This window comes from Corapipo altera, unplaced genomic scaffold, assembly GCF_003945725.1.
Source record: "Corapipo altera isolate COAL_440 unplaced genomic scaffold, ASM394572v1 56, whole genome shotgun sequence".
NCBI classification, from domain to species: domain Eukaryota; kingdom Metazoa; phylum Chordata; class Aves; order Passeriformes; family Pipridae; genus Corapipo; species Corapipo altera.
In genome coordinates this window covers 4334304-4354212 of record NW_020884896.1, presented here as the reverse complement: position 1 = coordinate 4354212, position 19909 = coordinate 4334304, and the positions used below count along the sequence as shown (strand labels likewise).

At 35.2% G+C, this 19909-nt stretch overlaps 1 protein-coding gene across 1 annotated transcript in view; it reads left to right on the top strand.

Annotated features, from left to right (window-relative positions):
• The window catches only part of ADGRA1 (adhesion G protein-coupled receptor A1), a 266278-nt gene that overhangs the window by 23591 nt on the left and 222778 nt on the right, over positions 1-19909 (top strand). Inside the window, exon 2 of the mRNA XM_027648135.1 lies at positions 19206-19277. Within this exon, the coding sequence (XP_027503936.1) occupies positions 19206-19277 (72 nt within the window). The remainder of the gene's footprint in view (positions 1-19205; positions 19278-19909) is intronic.

Sequence of the window (19909 nt, the reverse complement as noted above, 5' to 3'; positions counted from 1 at the left end):
AGAAACAGGTTTGTCAATGTACAATAGAATATATCAATCAACAAGATAATTCCTGTATTTTACTACCAAAACCAATCAGAAATGTATTTTAAATGTAAGGGAAAAGCAAGTAAACCCTCATGAATGCTGAGGGAAGTATAGTTAGCTTATACTGCTGGGTTTGTTTTGTGTTGACATATTAAACAAAGTTCATATCCTTTTTATTTATTGGTGCATGTCAGCTGCTGTCTATAATGCAACATGTGCTCAGGGCAATATATGCAGGGAAATATTTATTTTGATTTTTTTGGCAAGTTCAGGTCAGCCGCACATTTTGTTATTTTACTTTTTTCTTCCCTCCACTTCCCTTAAGTCAGGAACCATAGCTTCCTGTAATGTGGCTTTCGGATATTCTCTAAGGAAATTGAATTTCTGGATTCCAAAGCTGCCCATCTTGAGTTCAAGAGCTCTTCTTTCTTCATGAAAACATGTTTATGAAACTATATAGCTTAGGAAAATTTTAATCAGCTTTATGAAAGTTCTTTTTCTTTAAACCTAGTAGTAAAGGTGAAGAAATTTAAAGATAAAGGCACATCGTGAAGTTTAGAAAACTGTCTTGAATGTGCATAATAACACTGTAGGATTTAGAAATTTGTATTCCTTTTATTATAGAATCAAACCCACCCCTGAATATAGAAAATACTTTGCCTAGTTTACAGACTTAACATTCCAAAGCAGTATGGCCAAGAGCTCCACCTTTATTTTGAGCTTATGGAACTGTTAGGAGCTCAATAGCCTTCTCTGGGAACAGAGTGAATGTTGAAAAGAATTGTGTCCAGTTGGAATGCAAACTTATTGTATTTTTTTAAGTTATGCTGCACGTTAGGAAGTAAAATATTGGAATTTTCACTTCTTTAAGATGTAATTCATTGGGGAGTGAATGAGGGTAGTTGTGGTTTGCAGTTGATTTTTGCTGCTCATTCTTTCTGAACTATGCAGCTACAAAATTATGCAATATAAACTATGCAGCTAGAAATTTTACACGTCTTATGAATATTATATGCCTCGGGCTAATACAGCTTATAAAATCTGGTGGCAAGCTTAAAGAAACATAAATGAAATAGTATCAAGTGTACTGCATAAGCTTGTTGATGCAGACAATGTCATTTAACTTACATTCAAGTTAAATAAGAACTCTCTTAATCTTATTCTTACATGCCTCTTAAAGCCCACAATAATTTTGTATATATTTTTTAAAACATTTATGTAATAAATTGCTACCTAAAATGTGTAACTGCTGACTAGTCAGTGGTTAGCTGATGATTTACAGATGGGAGTGAGATGATCCAGTTTGCAGGCCAAGGAGCTTTTTATAGTTCTGGTGTATCATTTGGATGAAATTGCAACCATGGATGCTTTAGAAGAAGGATGATCAAGTAGTTAAGTGAGGTACCTCTTGTTAGGTTACTAAATTTGTTCTTTATTTGACTGTGGTGAGTATGCTGAAACTTTCTGGGACATTCATTAAAACATCTATCTCTTGGACATTTCTGAAGAGAATATAGAAATCTAAAAACTGTGAGAAAGTGATAAAAAGTCAATTTACTTTTATAATTTAAGTTTAGTTCTGTTATTTGCCTCAGTGCCTCTGTCCTGGGTCTTCTTCCCTGGGCCTCTTCTGGCTGTTGCCTATCTAGGACCTCACTTCCACATTTCACTGCAGATGCTGAGCTAAGCTTGTTCTGATGAAGGTTTCTGAAGCATATACATTGATATTCTGCATTGGTAAAATGGGTACTCTCTGAGAATATTTTAGCTCTGAGCAAGGAGTTTAATGTGGTGGGCAATTGCCTAGAAACATGAAAAAAGATTTCTGAACTGATCTAGATTTCAGTGAGACTAAGTATTAAACCAGTATAATTTAATATGATTTTGAAAGTGTCAGGCTCAGATGTGAAGACAGTCTTCTTGTAGTTTTTAAACCTCTTTTAAAATTATTCTTTTCATTTTTTAAATGTAAAAAAGCAGAAATAATACCTAAGATAAAAGAGATATCTTAAACAAAAAGACAGCAAAGTACAATGTACAGAGCAGCCCTGTGATTGTTGCTGTATAGTCACATGCAAGAGTATGTTGCAACTTGTATTATTTGCTTTTAATAATGTCAAAAGTTTTAAAAATGTATAAAATAGAGATAAATTGAAGAAAAAAACTCATTCTGAAAAGCACTAGTCTGTTATAGACAGAATCAATGTTTGTGGTGAAATCCATAAAATCTTGAAGATACTTGTGTTGCTGGGTCAGATGGTGTTAACTGCATCATCAGTGGTTTTATATTCTTTTGGCATTCTCCAAATGAGGTTGGTAGTTGACTCTTTTTTTCAGTTCAACTCCAAGGTATTTCAGGAAGTTATTAAGCATTAATTTTGCTATTTTATTAATATTATTCTCCTTCTCCCTTCTTTCTTGATAGTTGAACAGATGTTATAGCTGTGCAAGTATCTGATTGCAGGCTCTAGTGTAGCAGTAGGTCCTTCAAATTCTGAAATCAACTTTAGAAATAATCTTTAAAAGGTTTACAAGAGTAACCATCTTATTTTGGAGTACAAACCATAATTGGAAATGTGATTTCATCTACTTTAAGGTAAATTTGCGGTCACATGAACTGTAGTAGTAGTGATTTATCACACTGTAAAAGATTGGTGCAAGCTCAAAGACATACTCAACAGTGAGTGTTTTCATGAGACTTACTGTCAAGGCAGGTATAGGGGAGGTTTTGTTTTTAATACCACAAGTGATTTAGTTGATCATAGTGAGAGTAGACTGGCAATTTATAATTGACAGACTAAGTCTTTCTGTCAGGCAGTATTAGGTGTGGAGGAAAGGTCAGTGAATGCCGCCACAGTTTTTCATTGCTTTTGGTAACCAAGTACCTACATAAAAGTCAATGTTAAAATTTCACCAAGTGACAACTGACTTAACCCTTCCTGCACCAATTCCCAATGCAGCCACTGCCATGAGCTGTTACACCCATAAATGAAAGTACTCATCATTAGCTGAGTTCAATTGTCATCCTAATCTACAAGAATGGCTGTAAATTTTAAAAACTTGTGCCCTTCAAATATGTATAGAGATTATATGTAAAGAAATTTTGACAGTCAAAATCTTCCTTTCAAACCCAGGTACTTAAAGCACTCTGTAAAGGTGTCATGGAGTCCAGCAATCTTTTTGATTTATTCTCTATGCTGAAGAGAAAGCTGAGAATACAGCAGCATCTGACACCTTGATGGAGTTCTGAGATGTGTTCTGAGGCAGGATTTGTTTGCTGATGCCTTTAATTTTACGGTGAACTCTGTGGATCAGCAGCCAGATTTTCTTGTGCTGGATTTTAAGTCTTTTGGTACACAGCATCTGCTAAGTGGAAGTGATTTCAGGCTTTACAGCGTGAATTTGCAAAGTCAATACTCTGTGTAGCATATTCCCATCCTTTTAACCTTGTCTGATCAGACCGTGTCATGCATTTCTGTCAGATGAAGATGAGACGGTAGGGTTTTACTGAAATGTAACGGTTTTAATGGAATCTGTAAAATGAATATATGTATGTGTGTTGGCTTTCATACATAGTTATTTAATAAGAAGCTTGGGGTGAAATTAGCTTTGCCTAAACAATGCTAGAGTTGTCTTTAGCTTTCCTGAGTTGACTGATGCATCTCAGCTAATTCTTGCTCACAGTTTTTGTTCTCATGGTAGTTCTCAGCTCTGCAATTCTCATTCATCCTAATGCTCAGGTTGAAATCAGTGAAGTGGGAGGGAGAGTCGCTTTGCTCGGAGTTGTAGCCTGAAACTCCGGAAATTTGATTTTTTTGCCAGCTCACCCAGAAGTCCAAAACCACATGAATAATTCTCTTTCTGGTACTTTGGTTGACTTTCTGTGGAATAATAATACTTAGAGAAATGGGTGTAATTTTAAGGGTAAAGAATACTTAGATGTGCTTTATAAAAAAAAGAACAATAGAGCTTCCAGTAGTAGGGACCTAATCAAGCTCATCTCATTTTTTGCTTCTACTAGATCACTCTGGATTTTGTCTTTGATCTTAAAACCTGTGTGAAAGTTAAATATTTTTGTTTCCATTATTCCTTTGCATCTGATCTAACTGTTCCCGATACCTATTTTATTTTGCACTGGAAGCTAAGGGAGCTTGAAATCCTGTGTTTATTCATGTTCTATGCTCTTACCCAGAAAGATTATTGCAAAATAAATATAGTTCTGGTTCCATTCTGCTACAACCAGTGAGAGAAGGCTTTGCAATGAAAATAACCCTTGACACTTGGCATAATTCATAAGGCAGTCTGCCATTTTAAATGTCTGAAAATCTGCTCCCTTAAAGAAGGTTAAGAAAATTCTGTTGGCCAAGGAAAAGTACCTTCAGAGTAAGAAATGATATATTTTTGTATCGTTTAGTATGCATCTTACAGTAATAAAAAAAGACACAGCAGATACTGCCTTTTACTTTTCTACGGTTCCCTTTTGGTCCTGGCTATATGCAGCTGGTTTAGTGTAGTACTTTAAGGTTTAAAAAATTTTTCAGTACACACAGCATGGTAATGGTTTTCAAATGCACATGTATCACAATAGATGGCTGTTGTGTCATTCATTACTGTAGATGTAAGAAACGTCAAAAGCAATTTAAAATTACAGTTATCTTGGCTCTGCTGAATCCCAAGATAATGTCTAAGTATCTACACAGTAGTGTCTGAAAGGTAACATATCCCCTTTGTAGGAGTGATTAGTCTGATAAAGGAAACATTTCTGAGTGGTACCTCTCCAACATCTGTAACTCTAAAGTGATGGAAATTTACAAATAGAGTCTTTGTAGACAAAAGTGTGAAAATAACATCTAGGAAACATATGTTTCTATTTCTTTGTTAGAGAAATTTAAAGTCGTGCTTGTATCTAGTATTAGATTATTCAGCAGCAGTTGTATAGCTTTTAGTTAAGAAGTGCTTCAGAGAGCTAACAGTCTGAATATTTTGCTGTGAGAAGAGCCCTCAGGGAGCCATAGACACTCAAAATGAAGCTGCTTGATGAGATTCCCAAATTCTTATTCTCCTTCTGACTTATTGCTACCTGAAGAAAGCTCTGGGTGAGTGTGAATGCCCTGTGGATGTGGGCTCAGTCATCAGCAGCTCCTGGCGTTTTCCCAGTCCTAGATACAGGGAGACTGTGTCGAGTCCTGCCATGCTGCTCGTGTGCTTGGTGAATCCTGACTTCTTTCTCTTCTCAAAAGTAGCTGACAATCCCAAAGGTTTGTTGTGAGCTCCAGAGGAAACAAGTGGAGTGTACTGCAGGAGTGACTGCTGTGCCCTCCTTTGGCAGGGGAGTACTGGGCTCCTGCCATGTCAGGCAAATTCTTATGTTTTGGGATTCCAAGGTCTGTTACAGTAGAGTACTTAGAGTTTTAGAGTTTGAGGGGGAGGAAGGAAGCACTGCAGAAGCCATGACTCGGTATTTTTGGGGGGAAAAAAAAAAAAGAGCTGTTTTTGTAAGAATTCCTCTGGTGTGCCTAGATGGCACACTTGGGCCACAGAGGGTTTTTTTGTCTTTTTTTTTTTTTTTTTTTGTATCCGTGTTATCTGTGAACTTCTTGTTTTAAAGAAAATTCACAACCAGACTTCTCAGAGACGGAGATTTTAAAAAGTGCCAAATCCCTCAAATAGTTGTCATCTTGAAATAAGATGCATTTTATAGGTATAGAAACATTTTTGAAATTAATGGAAAAGCAAATCAGAGCATGACACAGTAGGTAATATTGCTGGAGGTAGACAACTGATGTGGATGTGTTAAACTTGGCTTCAGGTATATTGTTCTTATGGGAGTGTGTGCTTATCTTGCCATGAAATGCTTTAAGGTAATGTTCTATTATACTGGATAAATATTCAAATTGGTTAGACCAGAATCATACAGAATTAAGACATTGAGTTATTCTTATTAATATTATCCCTAGTCTATACTGGATATAATTGGTTTTACTCAGGAGCAATTAGTTTATGATTGCTTGTCTTATGGGAAGGATTTGGAATGAAAATGTTTCTTTTTAGTCTAAAAGTGCCTAATTTAAAGATTACAATGAAAAGGCATATTTGAAGTGTAGGTTGGTGCTTGTGTTACAATCTTGAAAGAGTTTATTTTTGGAAATTAAATTCGTGCTTCTACGTAATGTTTAATACACAAAGCTTTCAGAAAGCTTGGAAAAGGGGGACTTCTAATATCTTTTAACTATGCTGTGGCACTTACTGAGGCTAATTTGTGGCATCAGTGTCTATATTTCTTTAAATGCCTTTCTGATGTTCTGTAAGAACTTGGAGTCTGATGGAAGGTCAGTAAACAAATTTTAGAGAAAGGGGCCTAACAAGCAAGGAATACCAAAGTTAGCTAAATTCAGTAGAGGAAACACAGAAGAAATAGATATTTAAATGAAGCTTGAAGGAAAAATATCATATTTACTCTCTCTTTAGTCATTGCAATAACATAGAGGGGAAAACTGATTGAAACAGAACTGAAATATTCAGGTTTAATGTTACAAACCTCATTTGATAATCCAGAGAGTGCATGTTACAGACCTTTTTTTGTTATCATCTGGCTGGCACTTGGCAGCCTTTAGGATATGTTACATGGTTTCAATCTAAATTCAGTAATGGGACCAATTATTTGTACTAGCTACTTGCTGTCTTAAATGCTATACGTTAGTTATGTCCTATGCTAACAGAGTAAGCACAAAATGAGGATCTGATAAGTGTCACTTGTGCATATAAACAGTAAAGAAATAACAACTGTGTGTGTTACCTGTAGTACAGTTAAAAATGAGAAAATAGCATTTTAATGGAAAAGAAACAGATGACTACCCATGCTGATTTTGGCTGTTACTAGAATTGTCTGTTGTGCTCTGTACTTTCTTGTACTTTCTTGTCTTTTGTGGATAATGCATCATCCATACTGGTAAACACCACTGTCCATTACTCTAACAACGACTCTCCCAAAGAGTGAATGTCTAAACTATTTGTTTTAGACATTATTTAAGGACACGATCTTTTTTTGTTGTTCTAGTTCAAACAGGCCCTGCTGCTTTCCTAAAGAACAAAAGTTGTGTATCACTTGTGGACCAGTTTAGTAAATAGCTCACTAATGGTATGCGCATCAGAAAAAACAATCTCTAACTTACTTTAGTACTCATAGCTATATTCTCTGACTCTGCTTTTGTTTCTTTTGTGCATTTTCTTTCTTCTGTTCTTTCTGAAGACAGTCTCTGTTTTTAAAAAATAGATAAGTGCAACTGGTCTAACTTATCCTTTCATGTAATTTCAAGCATCTCTGAAAGGTGTTATGACTCTTATTATTTATTCAAGGATCTGAAGGCACTTCTGAAAAAACAATAAATTATTCTGTCGTTGTTATTTTAGGAAAACTTTTAAAACCACTAAAAGAAATGAATTGGGAAACCACTAGGAATAACCGAGTTTCATTTAGCATAGCTGTGATTGCTTCAGGACATGATTCCCTGCAAAGGCTTTGGAATTCCTTGTGAATATTGCTGCCAGAGTTTATTATTTTAAAAGCAATACATTCAGCTACAGTTATTGTACAGCTAAATGTTTGTGGAGCTGTTTGGCAGAAATGCACACCGTGAGGTAAAGCTGAATATTTGCAATCAAGTATCAAACAAAAGGTGGTTGAATGAGCTGAACATTGACTAATGTGAAAGAAATAGACACAAAGCCAGGTAGGAAAAAGTTATTTGTGTAATGGAAATGGAATCAAATGTTAGATGTCTTTGTATTATTTATAGCAGTGTTTTGAACAGTTGTGCTGAAAGCTTTATTTCAAAGATTGTGGCTATAGCTAAAATGGAAAGAACATCAAATATTGAACAACACAGCCTTGGTAAGACAATTTTAAGTACCTGAGCTGATAGATAGCATATGAGACTGAGATTAAAAAAAGACAAATCACAAGTGAGACTGTCTTTGACCACTTTAGCTTGGAAGCTGAGAGGTAGATGGACTGAGATGATTGCTGTGTTACATTCATTACACGGGGTAAAAACTGCCTTCAAAAAGTCTTAGGAGAATCTTGTTTTTTAGCCCATTTTCTTAAGGTAACCACATTCCCCTTCAGGAGTGCAAAATCTCTTTGAGACATAAAACACGAGGACATTGCTTAGGCTTAAAATTAGTACCTTTAGCTAAGTACATGTTTAATAGTTAATTCTGTGTACTGATTTGGCACACCTTATTATAATTTCAAATTGGAAATAAAAAGATGGCTGAAAGTTTAGTTATTTCTAGAAGAAATCAGTAAATGTTTTTTCTGTATATATATTCAGTAAAATTATATTAACATAGAGAATTTTTGAAGTAAACACTCTAATAATATTAATTAGGGCTGGAAACAGTGGATATTCTATAAAGGTTATCTACAATAAATGTTATTTCCCAATAGTTTTCCAGTTTGACTTAGGTAGGCACTATAGAACTGGGATTTGTTATGACTGAGGTTGGTTTTATGGTCTCACTTGTGACGTATGGATCCTGAAAGAAACTATTTTAAAAGAAGGCATTGTCACAGATGTAAAACACATTCAGCCTGTAGGCTACAAATTGGAGACTTTGATGTATAACCCCTAGTACAAATATTCTTGGTCTGGTTAAATACCCATGTTGGGTAAAGCAGGAGATTCAGGAAAAGCTCAAGGTCTGCATCCTCATGTTTAGGGTTCCTCAGTCTGACACCTGTGACAATTCTTTTGCCATAAATGTCTGATCTCTACAGTAGGTATAGAGTAGAGTACTTATGTGCTGTCTGAATTAAAATTTTTAAGGGATTGTTCCATCTATTGAAGTCCACTTTAGAAATAGTGCTCAAGGCCAAAGCAATCCACAATGGTTAATGTCTCAGTTACAAAAAGAGTGTCATCCTTTTACCACTCCGAGCATTTCTGTCATCAAACTGCGTCTGCTTTGGGCAGGAGGTGGGACTGGATGACCTCTGGAGGTCCCTCCCAGTCTAGGTGATTTGTACATATAAATTATCTGTGATCCTGCATTTTCTGCCTCAACTGCACACTAACCCAAATCTGTTTTTTAAACCATTTTTCAGCCTTAAAGCACCAGCAAAAAGAACTGTAAACTGGTATAATGGACTGTATGCATCATGTGGGGTTCAGTTTCCTACCAACTGTTTAAAATTTTGGGCTCTCACTCTGCCAGAGTATGTATAAGTAGTTGTCTGAAGTACTTTAGAAAAATTTCTTTGTCACTCCCTATTAGCAGCTAAAACTCTGTTCTCTCAGTCTTTGAAACCAAATGGAAAACTAAGAGGAGCCTTCTGACATGCAGTCCTACTGGTTGAGGCAAAATAGAACAAACAATTTAGATTTCATAACCTAGCTCTTTAAAATATATCCTTATGAGAAAAGACTTTCTTTTCAAATTCAACTAGGAATTACTTAATGTTATCAGACCAGTCTTTTTTTCAGGATTTCAGTTTTCATGTATGTTACCCAAAGGATCCAGAATGAGATCTGTATTTTATTGAATTACCAGAAGATACACATCATCATTTTAAAAAAATACAACTGCAGATAGCTCTTTCACAAAACACAATTACAGTCCCAGCAGAACCTATGAGTTAAGCTATAACCATTATAAAACCAAATCAGTTTGGGGGAATATAAAAATAATTACTCCAATGGAAACATCTCAGTATTTTTCTGGATTTATATTCAGCAATTGTTACTTAACTGTTGTAGTAACTGAGATACATAAGCATTTTGAAGACAATTGTGAGCATAGTTTTCAGAAATAATATGGAAACTTTATAGTGCTGTTTTAGAAATATGTGCACGATTAGCAAAATGGGGAAAGCAAAATGGGTGTTTCAGGGTTTAAAAGAAGAGCAGTTGGCTGAATAAGAGTAGTGCTGAAAAGATCTTATGAAGGAAATAAAAGGTTATATAAGAACTGTAATAAACAAGGAATGGTGACTCCGGAAATGTTACTCCTTTTCCAAAATGACTTATATTAAAATCCAAATTAGGAAAGGTGAGTTATTTATTTTAAAAATTTTAATTAGTTTTAATAATTTATTTGGCAATCTTGTTAAAATTTTTAAACATAAGAATTCAAAACTTTTTGTGGAATAAAGCCTCCTGACTGTATTCTAAGTAATGCAAATAATGGGTTTGGCCCACCTGCGAGAGCTGCAAGGCACTTTGGGATGCTGCTGATTATTTGGCTGAGCAGTAGAGTATAAACCCAGGAGAGAGGATGGGTTATGCTGACCTTGCCATGAATCACAGTGGCAAATCACTGCAGTAACCATTTTGAAATGGGGAAACTAAATAAATTTCTTAATCCCAGTGAAGTGAGTGTAAAAATTCATGTCCTATAGGATAAAAGTGTTTCTCAGCTCTTGTCTGTCTAATTGGTGCCGAGCATGCTGAAATGCTCAGATTGTTCTCTCAGCTGCTCTGCTCTTCCTGGTGTTTGCACCATTGCTGTTTGTGAATTGTATACAAGTGTGAATGAGAAACCAACAAACTTAAGAATGTAATCTCCACATAATATCAACTGAGTTGAATGAAAAGTGCATCTAAAGCTAATTCTCCCATAAACAATCACTTCATTAAATCAATTTGCATATTACACAGTCTTACTCAGTGGGAAAGAACTTTGTATTTTTTTCATATTCTGTATCAGTCTCATTTTCCCCCTAAAAATGGAATTTAAATATATATTTATTGAATGAAGGATGTACAGTGAGTCAAAGGCAAAACCAAGACATGCAGACCCATGCTGTCACCAGTTGCCTATATATGCTTTTAGAAATGGTGTTTTATCACAAGTTCAGACGTAAGGATTTCCTTTTCATTGTAGAGAGAGCTTTGAACAATTCCTCTCTTTTTCCAAAGAAAATGCTGACAATAGAATCTTTGATCTTCAAAAACTAATGCATGTGATGAATTTAATTCATGTAAATAATTTTGCTAGACTCAGTAGGACCCATTACAGAAAGTTAAACACACATAACTGTCTCTACCATGCACATGGTAGGTATAGTGACGTAGTCCAAAAGTTAAATGAGATAAAATTATCTCTTCAAAAGAAAATACTGTCTTATCAAAAGATCATATGTTTGTGGTTTTTAAAATTACATTTGAAAAGTTGTCTACACTCAAGTTCAAAACTTATAAAAGTAGGATTTATGCAGACAGTTTAATGATGTTCTGAGTACGTGTACATGTTGTAATAAAATAGTAATGATTCACCACATTTTTATATACTCACATTCTATGTTCAGTTCAATATTATGTGATTTTAGGAAATAGCACTGCATAATTCTGGTCTATGTACTATTTATATTGTCAAGCCTTTTTCTGCAATCATCCACTAATGACATAAGTTTTCCAGCTACTGACTTTATTGAATACAATTGATTAAACCTGAGCATAGAATCCTGTATGGCACTGGCTGTTCACTGATCTATAGAAATAACCTTTAGACCTTAAAGTTCTTGTATAAAAAGTTTTAATAGGATCATCTAGTTCAGAAATTTGCTGGTGCTTGACAAAAGTCATAAAATAGACAAGTACATTTCTTTTCTGAAGTACTTACAGTCCTATTAGTAATGCTTTGATTCCTACTGCTTCTTACCCTGTTCAGTTAATTAATATCATCCTGTAGTGGAGTGGACTTGTTTCAAAAGCTGAAAACTCTTTAACTCCCCCGCTGTTAAGAAATCATATTGAAATTTCTATTTGAAAGTGACCTTGCTGCTTCCTTTTGTTAATACATTAATACCACTAAACCAGTATTAGGGAGAGAATGAGTTGTGTGTCCTGCTAGTGATGATAATATTTTGTTTTACTGTTTGAATTGTGATGTTGCTTACACAAAAAGGCTCTTGAATATGATTTTACTTAATTAAATCAGTTGGTGAGATAATTAATGCAAGAACTTTCTGGCTTTGGTATTTTGAATGTGACCTAGCAGTCTCTCATATCACCCAAGAGGACTATTGATGAAAAGCCACCAGTATGAACAACAAAGCCACAAAAATAAGAATTTTGCCTTATACTTTGAATTACTGAAAGTGGGGCTGGTCAACAGTCATTTTCCACAAAAGCAGTATTGTGTTTCCATAACATGAGTGGTCAGCTACAGTTACTCCTACATTCCATTAAATGTATGACAGGCTATTAGCATTTCTTTGCACTTTTGGAAGTGCATTTAAATAAATAATTACCTAAATGGAAATTTCTTGATGCTTATGCTTTCATTACTTCTTTTGCTATCATCACATAGTTTCGAGATCTGGAAATAGCTGTTCTGCTGGTACTGTGCTAGTTAGAAGGATAATTAGTACACTGTTATTGCCTTTTTGGCTATAACTGTTTGTAGGTTTTTCCCACATGAACTTGCTAACTACCACAGAAGGCAATTTTTGAATATTTTTCTGTTTTCACTAATGCTTAGGATTGGTTATGCTGCAAGTGAATGGGTTTAACAAAAACTGGTATATATTAAAGATGATGATAAAACCAGCTGGACTTGGAGGTGATGAGAGACTAGGTTTTATTGCTTCCTATGGGTTTTTTGTCTGATTCCTTTTAAGAATGCTGACCATACACTTTGTTTAGTTTGAAAAGACAATGGACCACAATCCCCTTCAGGAAGAGAGGTGTCCCTTTAAAGCATTATGTGCATCTTTACTATTCTGATAACTTATCTTTATGCTTTTTAAAATTTGATATTTGCAAAGTCAGACAGAGAAGCAGGCACTCTGAATTACTGTACACAAATACTGATATATAATGAATTGATAAATACTTCTCATATCTTTACAAGTTTTTCCTCCTTTCTGTTTGGGTATCAAGCTATATAGATATCCACCACACTCCATTCATCTCGTGAGCTGTCAGTACTGTTTTCAGTCCTTTTTCTCTTTTCACTTGTTCAATCAGCTTTGTTATTGTTCTATGACTTTTCTCTCAGTTTATCTGTATAGTTCTAATATTAATCTGTTGAAGTCCTAGGGTGTAGCTCAGCTGTGGTTTTCAGTTTGGAGTGGGAAAAGTGCTGGTACTACCTGTATTTTATGATAACTCCATGTTTCTACATGTGTGGCACAAAAAGAAGGAATCCTTTTTTTCTTTTCTACTCCTGCTATGCTTGTGGTTCAAGCTACTTCTTAATTTGTTCCTGTGGTGCAGCTCTCAATGAATTATGGATGTTGTGGGAATAAATAATGTTCTGGTTTACTGAGAAGGGTTTTGAAACCTTAAAAGAAAGGTTTAAAAAAAGTTAAAGTTTTAATAAAACTTAGTTTTTCATTTTACACTGTAGCATTACAATATAAATGATTCTGGTCTTATTCTGATAGCATAAAGAAATTAAATACGTTTTTCCTTGTCATTGTGTCCAAGGCATGTCTACTCACACTCCCTATGTATCTAACCATATGTAAAGAGAACAAATGGCTTAAACTGCAGCATGTCAATTATTGTCAGGCTTCCATGAGAAATTATTAGCTGCTATTCATACTTGGTATTTTAAAATAAAAGATATTCTGATTTGCCTGCTCTTAAGTTAGTATGTAAGAGAAACTGCAGAACTTGAAACACAATTTCTGAACACAGCCCCAACACAGTGGTCCCAGATATACAGTTTTAGTGGACCAAGCTTTCTGTCTTTTGTCAAATTATCTTGGTTCTGTCTAACACACCTTTTTACTTAAGAAGTGGAAAACCAAATAGGAATAGGAGGAAATGCAGAGCAGGGGCAGGTGTGGTTTGTCTTCTGGTTGGTGTTTCCTGTAGCACTTCAGTGTCCCTTTGGCTGGGTTCAATGAGTAGGGCTTAAAGGAAGGATTTTGGAGGGATTAATTTTCTAGGCATGGTCTATTAGCTAGACACAGGACTGGGTCATGTCTGGTCTGTGCCAGCTCCTGGGCTTCTCAGCAGAAAATCAAGTGAAAGTTGACATTTTACTGTTTTTTTCATGACGTTTGGCTGGAGGCTTTTTGCTTGTGGTTTTTGTGTATTTTCCCCTGTGAGTTTTATCAGAGGAAATACATATTTTCGGTAATGGATCACACTTCCTTCTATGTTCACTATGCATTTGGGAATCTAAATGCCTTGTCTTGGATTTGGTTATCTGAGCTGTGCTTTCTCTGTGGATGCACTGCTGTGTGAGCTCACAGGCTTTAGGCTTTACTGGTGGATGCAGCACCATCCTACTGAAGAAGCTTCAGCTGTGGAATTTGTTTACTCTAATATCAAGTGAACACAAGTCCACTGACTTTGGAGGCATGATAAAAAGATTCCTTCTGTCTGCTTGAGAAGTTGTAGGAAGTTGAAGTGTGTTTGCGTTATGATTGAGAACTTTTTATTTGATACTTTTAAAATCCTACAGTAAATTCTCTTATGCTGGGCATGTTTTATGCTTGAATGACACTTTGTTGTACCAGAACTGCATAATTTTGTACTGTGAATGGTATCACCCAAAAATCAGAGCATCAGTTTAAGCAAACTGTGATTTGTGGCTTGTTTAATTCAAATGGAAGAAAGAAAATTAGAGATATTACTTTTATCCTTTTAGAACAATTTGTTCTTTTAGGTATGTCTGTGCTGCTACAGGAAGAGGTTCAGGAGAGTGTGGAAGCAGTGGCTCATTTACTGCCCATGCTTCTCCACTGGCATGATTTTGGTCCTTGTGTTTATGTGAGGTTTGTTGGTTTGTTCCCAGTGCAGGATGGATGAAATAGTGTGCAGCCTGTGTTGCAGCACATCAGAGTTGTGCGTTTGTGTCATGAAACCACACACATGGATTACTTGCTTTAGGATGTCAGTGCATGTCAGGAGAGGGTGTTTGAATGATATCCCTTCAGAGCATGCAGGAATAGTGCTGGAAGGCTCCACAGGGCCAGGAAAGGACAAACCTACTGTAGAGTTAATATCTTCTGAATAGGCTCCCTGGGGTAAAATGTCCCCCTAAGTGTTTTGGGAGAAGGAGCAGCAGAGACATAAGATTTAAAGGGTCAACTGAAGTGAGCAAATGGTTCATAATATGTCTGATCAGCAGAGTGGTTCTGACTCGTGAATTACTCCCCAGCACTGTTTTAGTTGTATCCCATGAGAGCTGGGGCTGAAAGGACCTTGATTTGAATTTTCAGTTACTTGGGATTGATATATCAATATAGTGTGCAATGACAGTTTGCAAACTGAACTTTAAAATAAATATTTAGTAGAAAGCTTCTCTGGGAAACTTTTTTCTTAACAAAAAAAAAAATAATCAAAAAACCAAACCAAAGCCCCCAAACAAACAGAAAAAAAAAACCCCACAAAAAATCCAACTCCAAAACAACCCAAAAAAACCTTTAGGTGGATTTTGGGTTTGGAAGATAGCTTCACTGAAATAAAGGGTGCTCATTTTCTTAGAATTTCTTCTGCCAGAATAAAATATCAAAAATGTGAGATTCTTAGCACATGGGTAGAAACTGATAATTGTTTAAACCAGCTGCCTAGTTGCAATGTGTAGTGAGATTCATTACTGTGATTCACTAGCACATCAGAAGACAAACAAACAAACAAAAAACAACCAAGTGAAAATGCTATAGATAAATAAAATGTGAGAACTGCTTAATCATAGTGGGTGCATAGCAGTAGTTAATTTTTAAAATCCAGCCTATATTTAAACTTTTATTAAAATAAGTAAGTTTCTGTTACATCTGAAAGTTATCTTTTTATTATAAGCTATCCGAAATCAAATATGTGAATAGCACCTTTTTTTTATGTGTTTATTCACCAAACCTTTGGATCAGAAAATAAAAGGGTGCTCTTCACTGCAAAATTTCTGCATGTCTTTATTTAGAAACATCTTTCTAAGCAGGTGACTGTATTCAAGGGAAAAGAGATGTCCATTCTGTTACTTGTCTGAAGAAATAATGTACAAAATTATTCATTGTAGCTTCAACATCTGTGAGAACCACAATTTGTCCTGGCATTGATCACTTGAAAAGATTTTTCATCATCTCTAGTTAAATCTCATTTCTGAGTTAGTATACTGAACACTGCAACCAAAACTTTCCTCTCTTCTATCCTCATTCCCACAGCAAATGTCCTCAGAAGAGAAGAATGTTATGAGTTGCATCAAAAATTTACTAAGTGATGCATTACTCTATGACAAATAATGTGATTTATGTTTGTCAGAGAGGTTATTTGTTGTATTCACAGAATTGACCTTCAGTGCAAACCAAATCCTTCTTGATAACAGCCTGTTGCAAGTTCTTGCACATCTCTAAAGCTAATCAAAAGCAGGTGGATTCTTCCTATGTAGCAGTACCAACCAGCTGAATAAAATGTACATAATTTGTATTGTTACAGAGGATGTTCTTTTCCCTACGGACCTTATTGGAATGCTAGGATTCTCTAAAGCTGTGATTGTGAACAGAAAAAGAATTGTATTTTAACTATGATAGCCGTATTACTTTGTTTATAAAACCTGAATTTTAGTTGGCACTGCAGAGAATAGGAGACCCTGAAGGAAACTTCAGGAAAGGAAACCTAATCTCTGCGAAAATCTCTGTGAAAGTCTGGTGTAAATATTTGAAAGTTTTCATTTGGAAACTCAAATCTACATAGCTAACTTTTTTTAATTTTATTTTTTATTTTTTATTTTTGTTGTTAATTTTGTGGTGTCATATTTTTCAAGACTCAATTTATCTTTTGTAAAAATAAATGAGATAGCAGTATTGAAGAATATGAACTGTGTTTACTAATTTATGAACTGTGTTCCATTTATGAACTAAATGTTCTGCTTAATTTTGTGATTTATTACTAGTTTGATAGTTTTCTTGAATTTCTAGGAGTTTGTTTTCTGTGGGTTAATGATACTGATTTCAGTCTACACATATAGGGCTGCATGGAGGGAGACACAGAGTAGGAGACCAGCTGACTTGTGCTGCATTTTGATGGAGTTGCCAACAAAGTTCAGACTGCCATCTTTTTCTGAGCAGAATGAATAGAGGGCTGGAAAAACAAATTGGCACCATGAAAATTTTTCAAAGACAGAACTAGTTGTACCTAAGCCAGATGAGAGTTCTGAAGTGCATGTATCTTTTCAAATCAGTCTATGCAGAGTGATCCAAATATAATATTTGTATCTAATGTCATTGTAACAGAGACCAAAGCTGGTCTCTCTGTAACACAGCACATTAAGAAAAATGATCCAGTATGAAGTGGAATTTATGATGTTAGTCTTTCCAAGCCTAGCGAATTTTAATTTTGAGTCTTCTTTTTTTCTTGACTGACTCAAGTTCTGTGCAGCCTCAAAAGAGATGATAAGTTGAAAAACCAGAATGAAGTAATAGAATATTGAGAATAAAACAATGGAGCATTTCATGTATTTACGTTTTCTAGTTTAGGTGTTTTAAATTTTAAACCAGTCACGTCACTCCTGAAATGTATTCCTGTGATGGTAAAAAAGAGTTGGTAGATTAGAAAAATACTTATTGTCATACCTATGATTTTTAATCTGAGAAGTAGAAGGAGGATCTTGTGAGATATGGAGTTTCTTAGTTGATGGAAATAGACTGTGTGTATATTGGAGCATATGTGTGCTTCTGTGTGCTTTCAGATGCATGGGTGTGTTGATCATGATCGATCCTGAACTGCTGTTGTGGGTTATACTGTCCAGTTCTGGGTGAGGAGAAATGTTGCTGCACAAGTGTGTTCATTAGCAACATAGTGTGATAACACACAGGTCAGGCCTGAGCTCTTCTGTTCTCCATGTGGATGGCCCACAAGGTCACATCAAAACACACATTTATATATGAATTTTAGAAATAACTTGCAAAAAATCTCTAATCTTACTAACACTGCAGTATTTTAACTTTCCTACATCAATAATTATTTTCTCTTTCCCTATGAGTCAATGTTACACGTTGTTATGTTTGCACCTAGACTTGAGATTTTATGTATTAGATATAAGCTGGGGTAAAAGCACTTACTGTTCATATACAATGGGAAATGCTAACAGTGAGACAAGTTAAGATAGTCTTGTTTAACAGATTGTTTTAAAACTTTACAAAAATAAAAGATTGATTGCAAAGGTCTCAACTTTGCTAGTTAAGAGCGTAAAATTTCTTTTGAAATTTTTTTTGTCTACTTTCTATCTTACTGCAAGCTGTGTATCTTATTTTGAAATGTAATTTTGTGCACTAGAGAAGTATAATATATTGTAAATGTTACATTAAAATACTCATTGCTCAAGCAGTTGGAATTAGATTTTTTCAGAGACAAATGTTTCTTCTGCACATTGCATTATCATTAGGTCTATTTAAAAATCAATTTCTCAAGCTTCTAAAATGAATTGCATTTCTTTTGAATATTGAAAGATTTTTAAATAACATCTTCAGAACCAATGCATGTTTGCATTGTATTGCTTCTGAAATAGCTGGGAATATAGAGTGGTGGAAAATTACTAAACTAGAAAAAACCACTTGTGAAATCAATAGTAGTTTAACATGAAGAGGAGGAATAGACAACTTTTCAGTGGCCTGGATGCAGGGCAAGTTTGCATGTGTATGTGATGATGGTGGTGCTCCATGGACCAGGCATAGCTTAATAACTGAATTTCTACTATGCAGAGGTTGCAACAGGAAAACACTTTTGGACTTGTCTGTTTTTGTTTGTCTCTCCTATAGAAAATCAAATGCTTCTCTGTGTATGTCAGCCACTGATGGTATGATTTCTTGTACCTCCCTGCTACCTCACTGCAAAGTGACTTTATCGTCCTCTAATCTTGAAGTATTTTTAACATGTCTTTTGCTTTATCAGCCTTTTTGCAGACTGGGAAGCCCAACAAGTACCTTTGTGGCAATTTATAATCTACTAGTGAATTGTGGGCATTTAGCAGTGTTAGAATTTTCAAGATGGAAGTCAAAATTAATTTGTTGACATATTTCTTGACTGTACTTTTATTTAATAAAGAAGAAATTATGCACTTTGGGAAATGGTAATCTTTATTTACTGCTATGATGGGAAAATGCAAATGAAACAGTGAATTTTGTGAGTCGTATTTTACAGAGCAGTCACTTACTATAATTACGTGTTTTAAATCAGTGGAATTATCATGTTCTGTTAACCAGATTATGTCCTGACTTCTTGTAGGATTTTGAGTAACAACAAGATCTTGTGGTTGAAGAATGGCTCTTTCTTCGGGCTGAGATCCCTGGAGAGACTGTGAGTAACTGATCAGCCTCATTCCACCTTCAATTAAAAAGTCTTTGTACTTCAAATATAGAAACAACATCAGATAATGACGTTGAGATGTTCTGAACTGTATTGCACAGTAGAGTTTCTAGGCAGTCATCAGGTTAAGAAACAGCCTAAGAATGAGTGCATGGGGATGAACGTGGAAAATACAGGAAAGCACTGCCATCAATTTGGAACTAAAATAAACATCCAGTCAAGGGCTTGTACTACACTATGTACACTATCACAGTGAAGACTGGTATATGTAATGGTAACACTAATATACCTGACATGTAGTTTGACTTATTTAACTCGTTGGTCTCCAGTCTTCCATTTTAATTCATACTAATTTTATTTTTTTTTTCTGTATTTTAATTATAATCTCAAGAAATTAGACAGTTCTTATCACTGAAGCAGATGATGATACTGATAAATCTCCATGACTGTGTATTTCTAGCCAGTATTTGGAGGGGGGAAGAGGAGCTTAGGAGCAGCTAATGAGTTAGGAAGAAAACATTTGGAAACTTAAATGGAAATGAATAAGCAGTAACACCTATACTATAATAACACTACTTTTGGTATATATAGGTCACTCATTTGAGAATAATCATGTGAGCAAG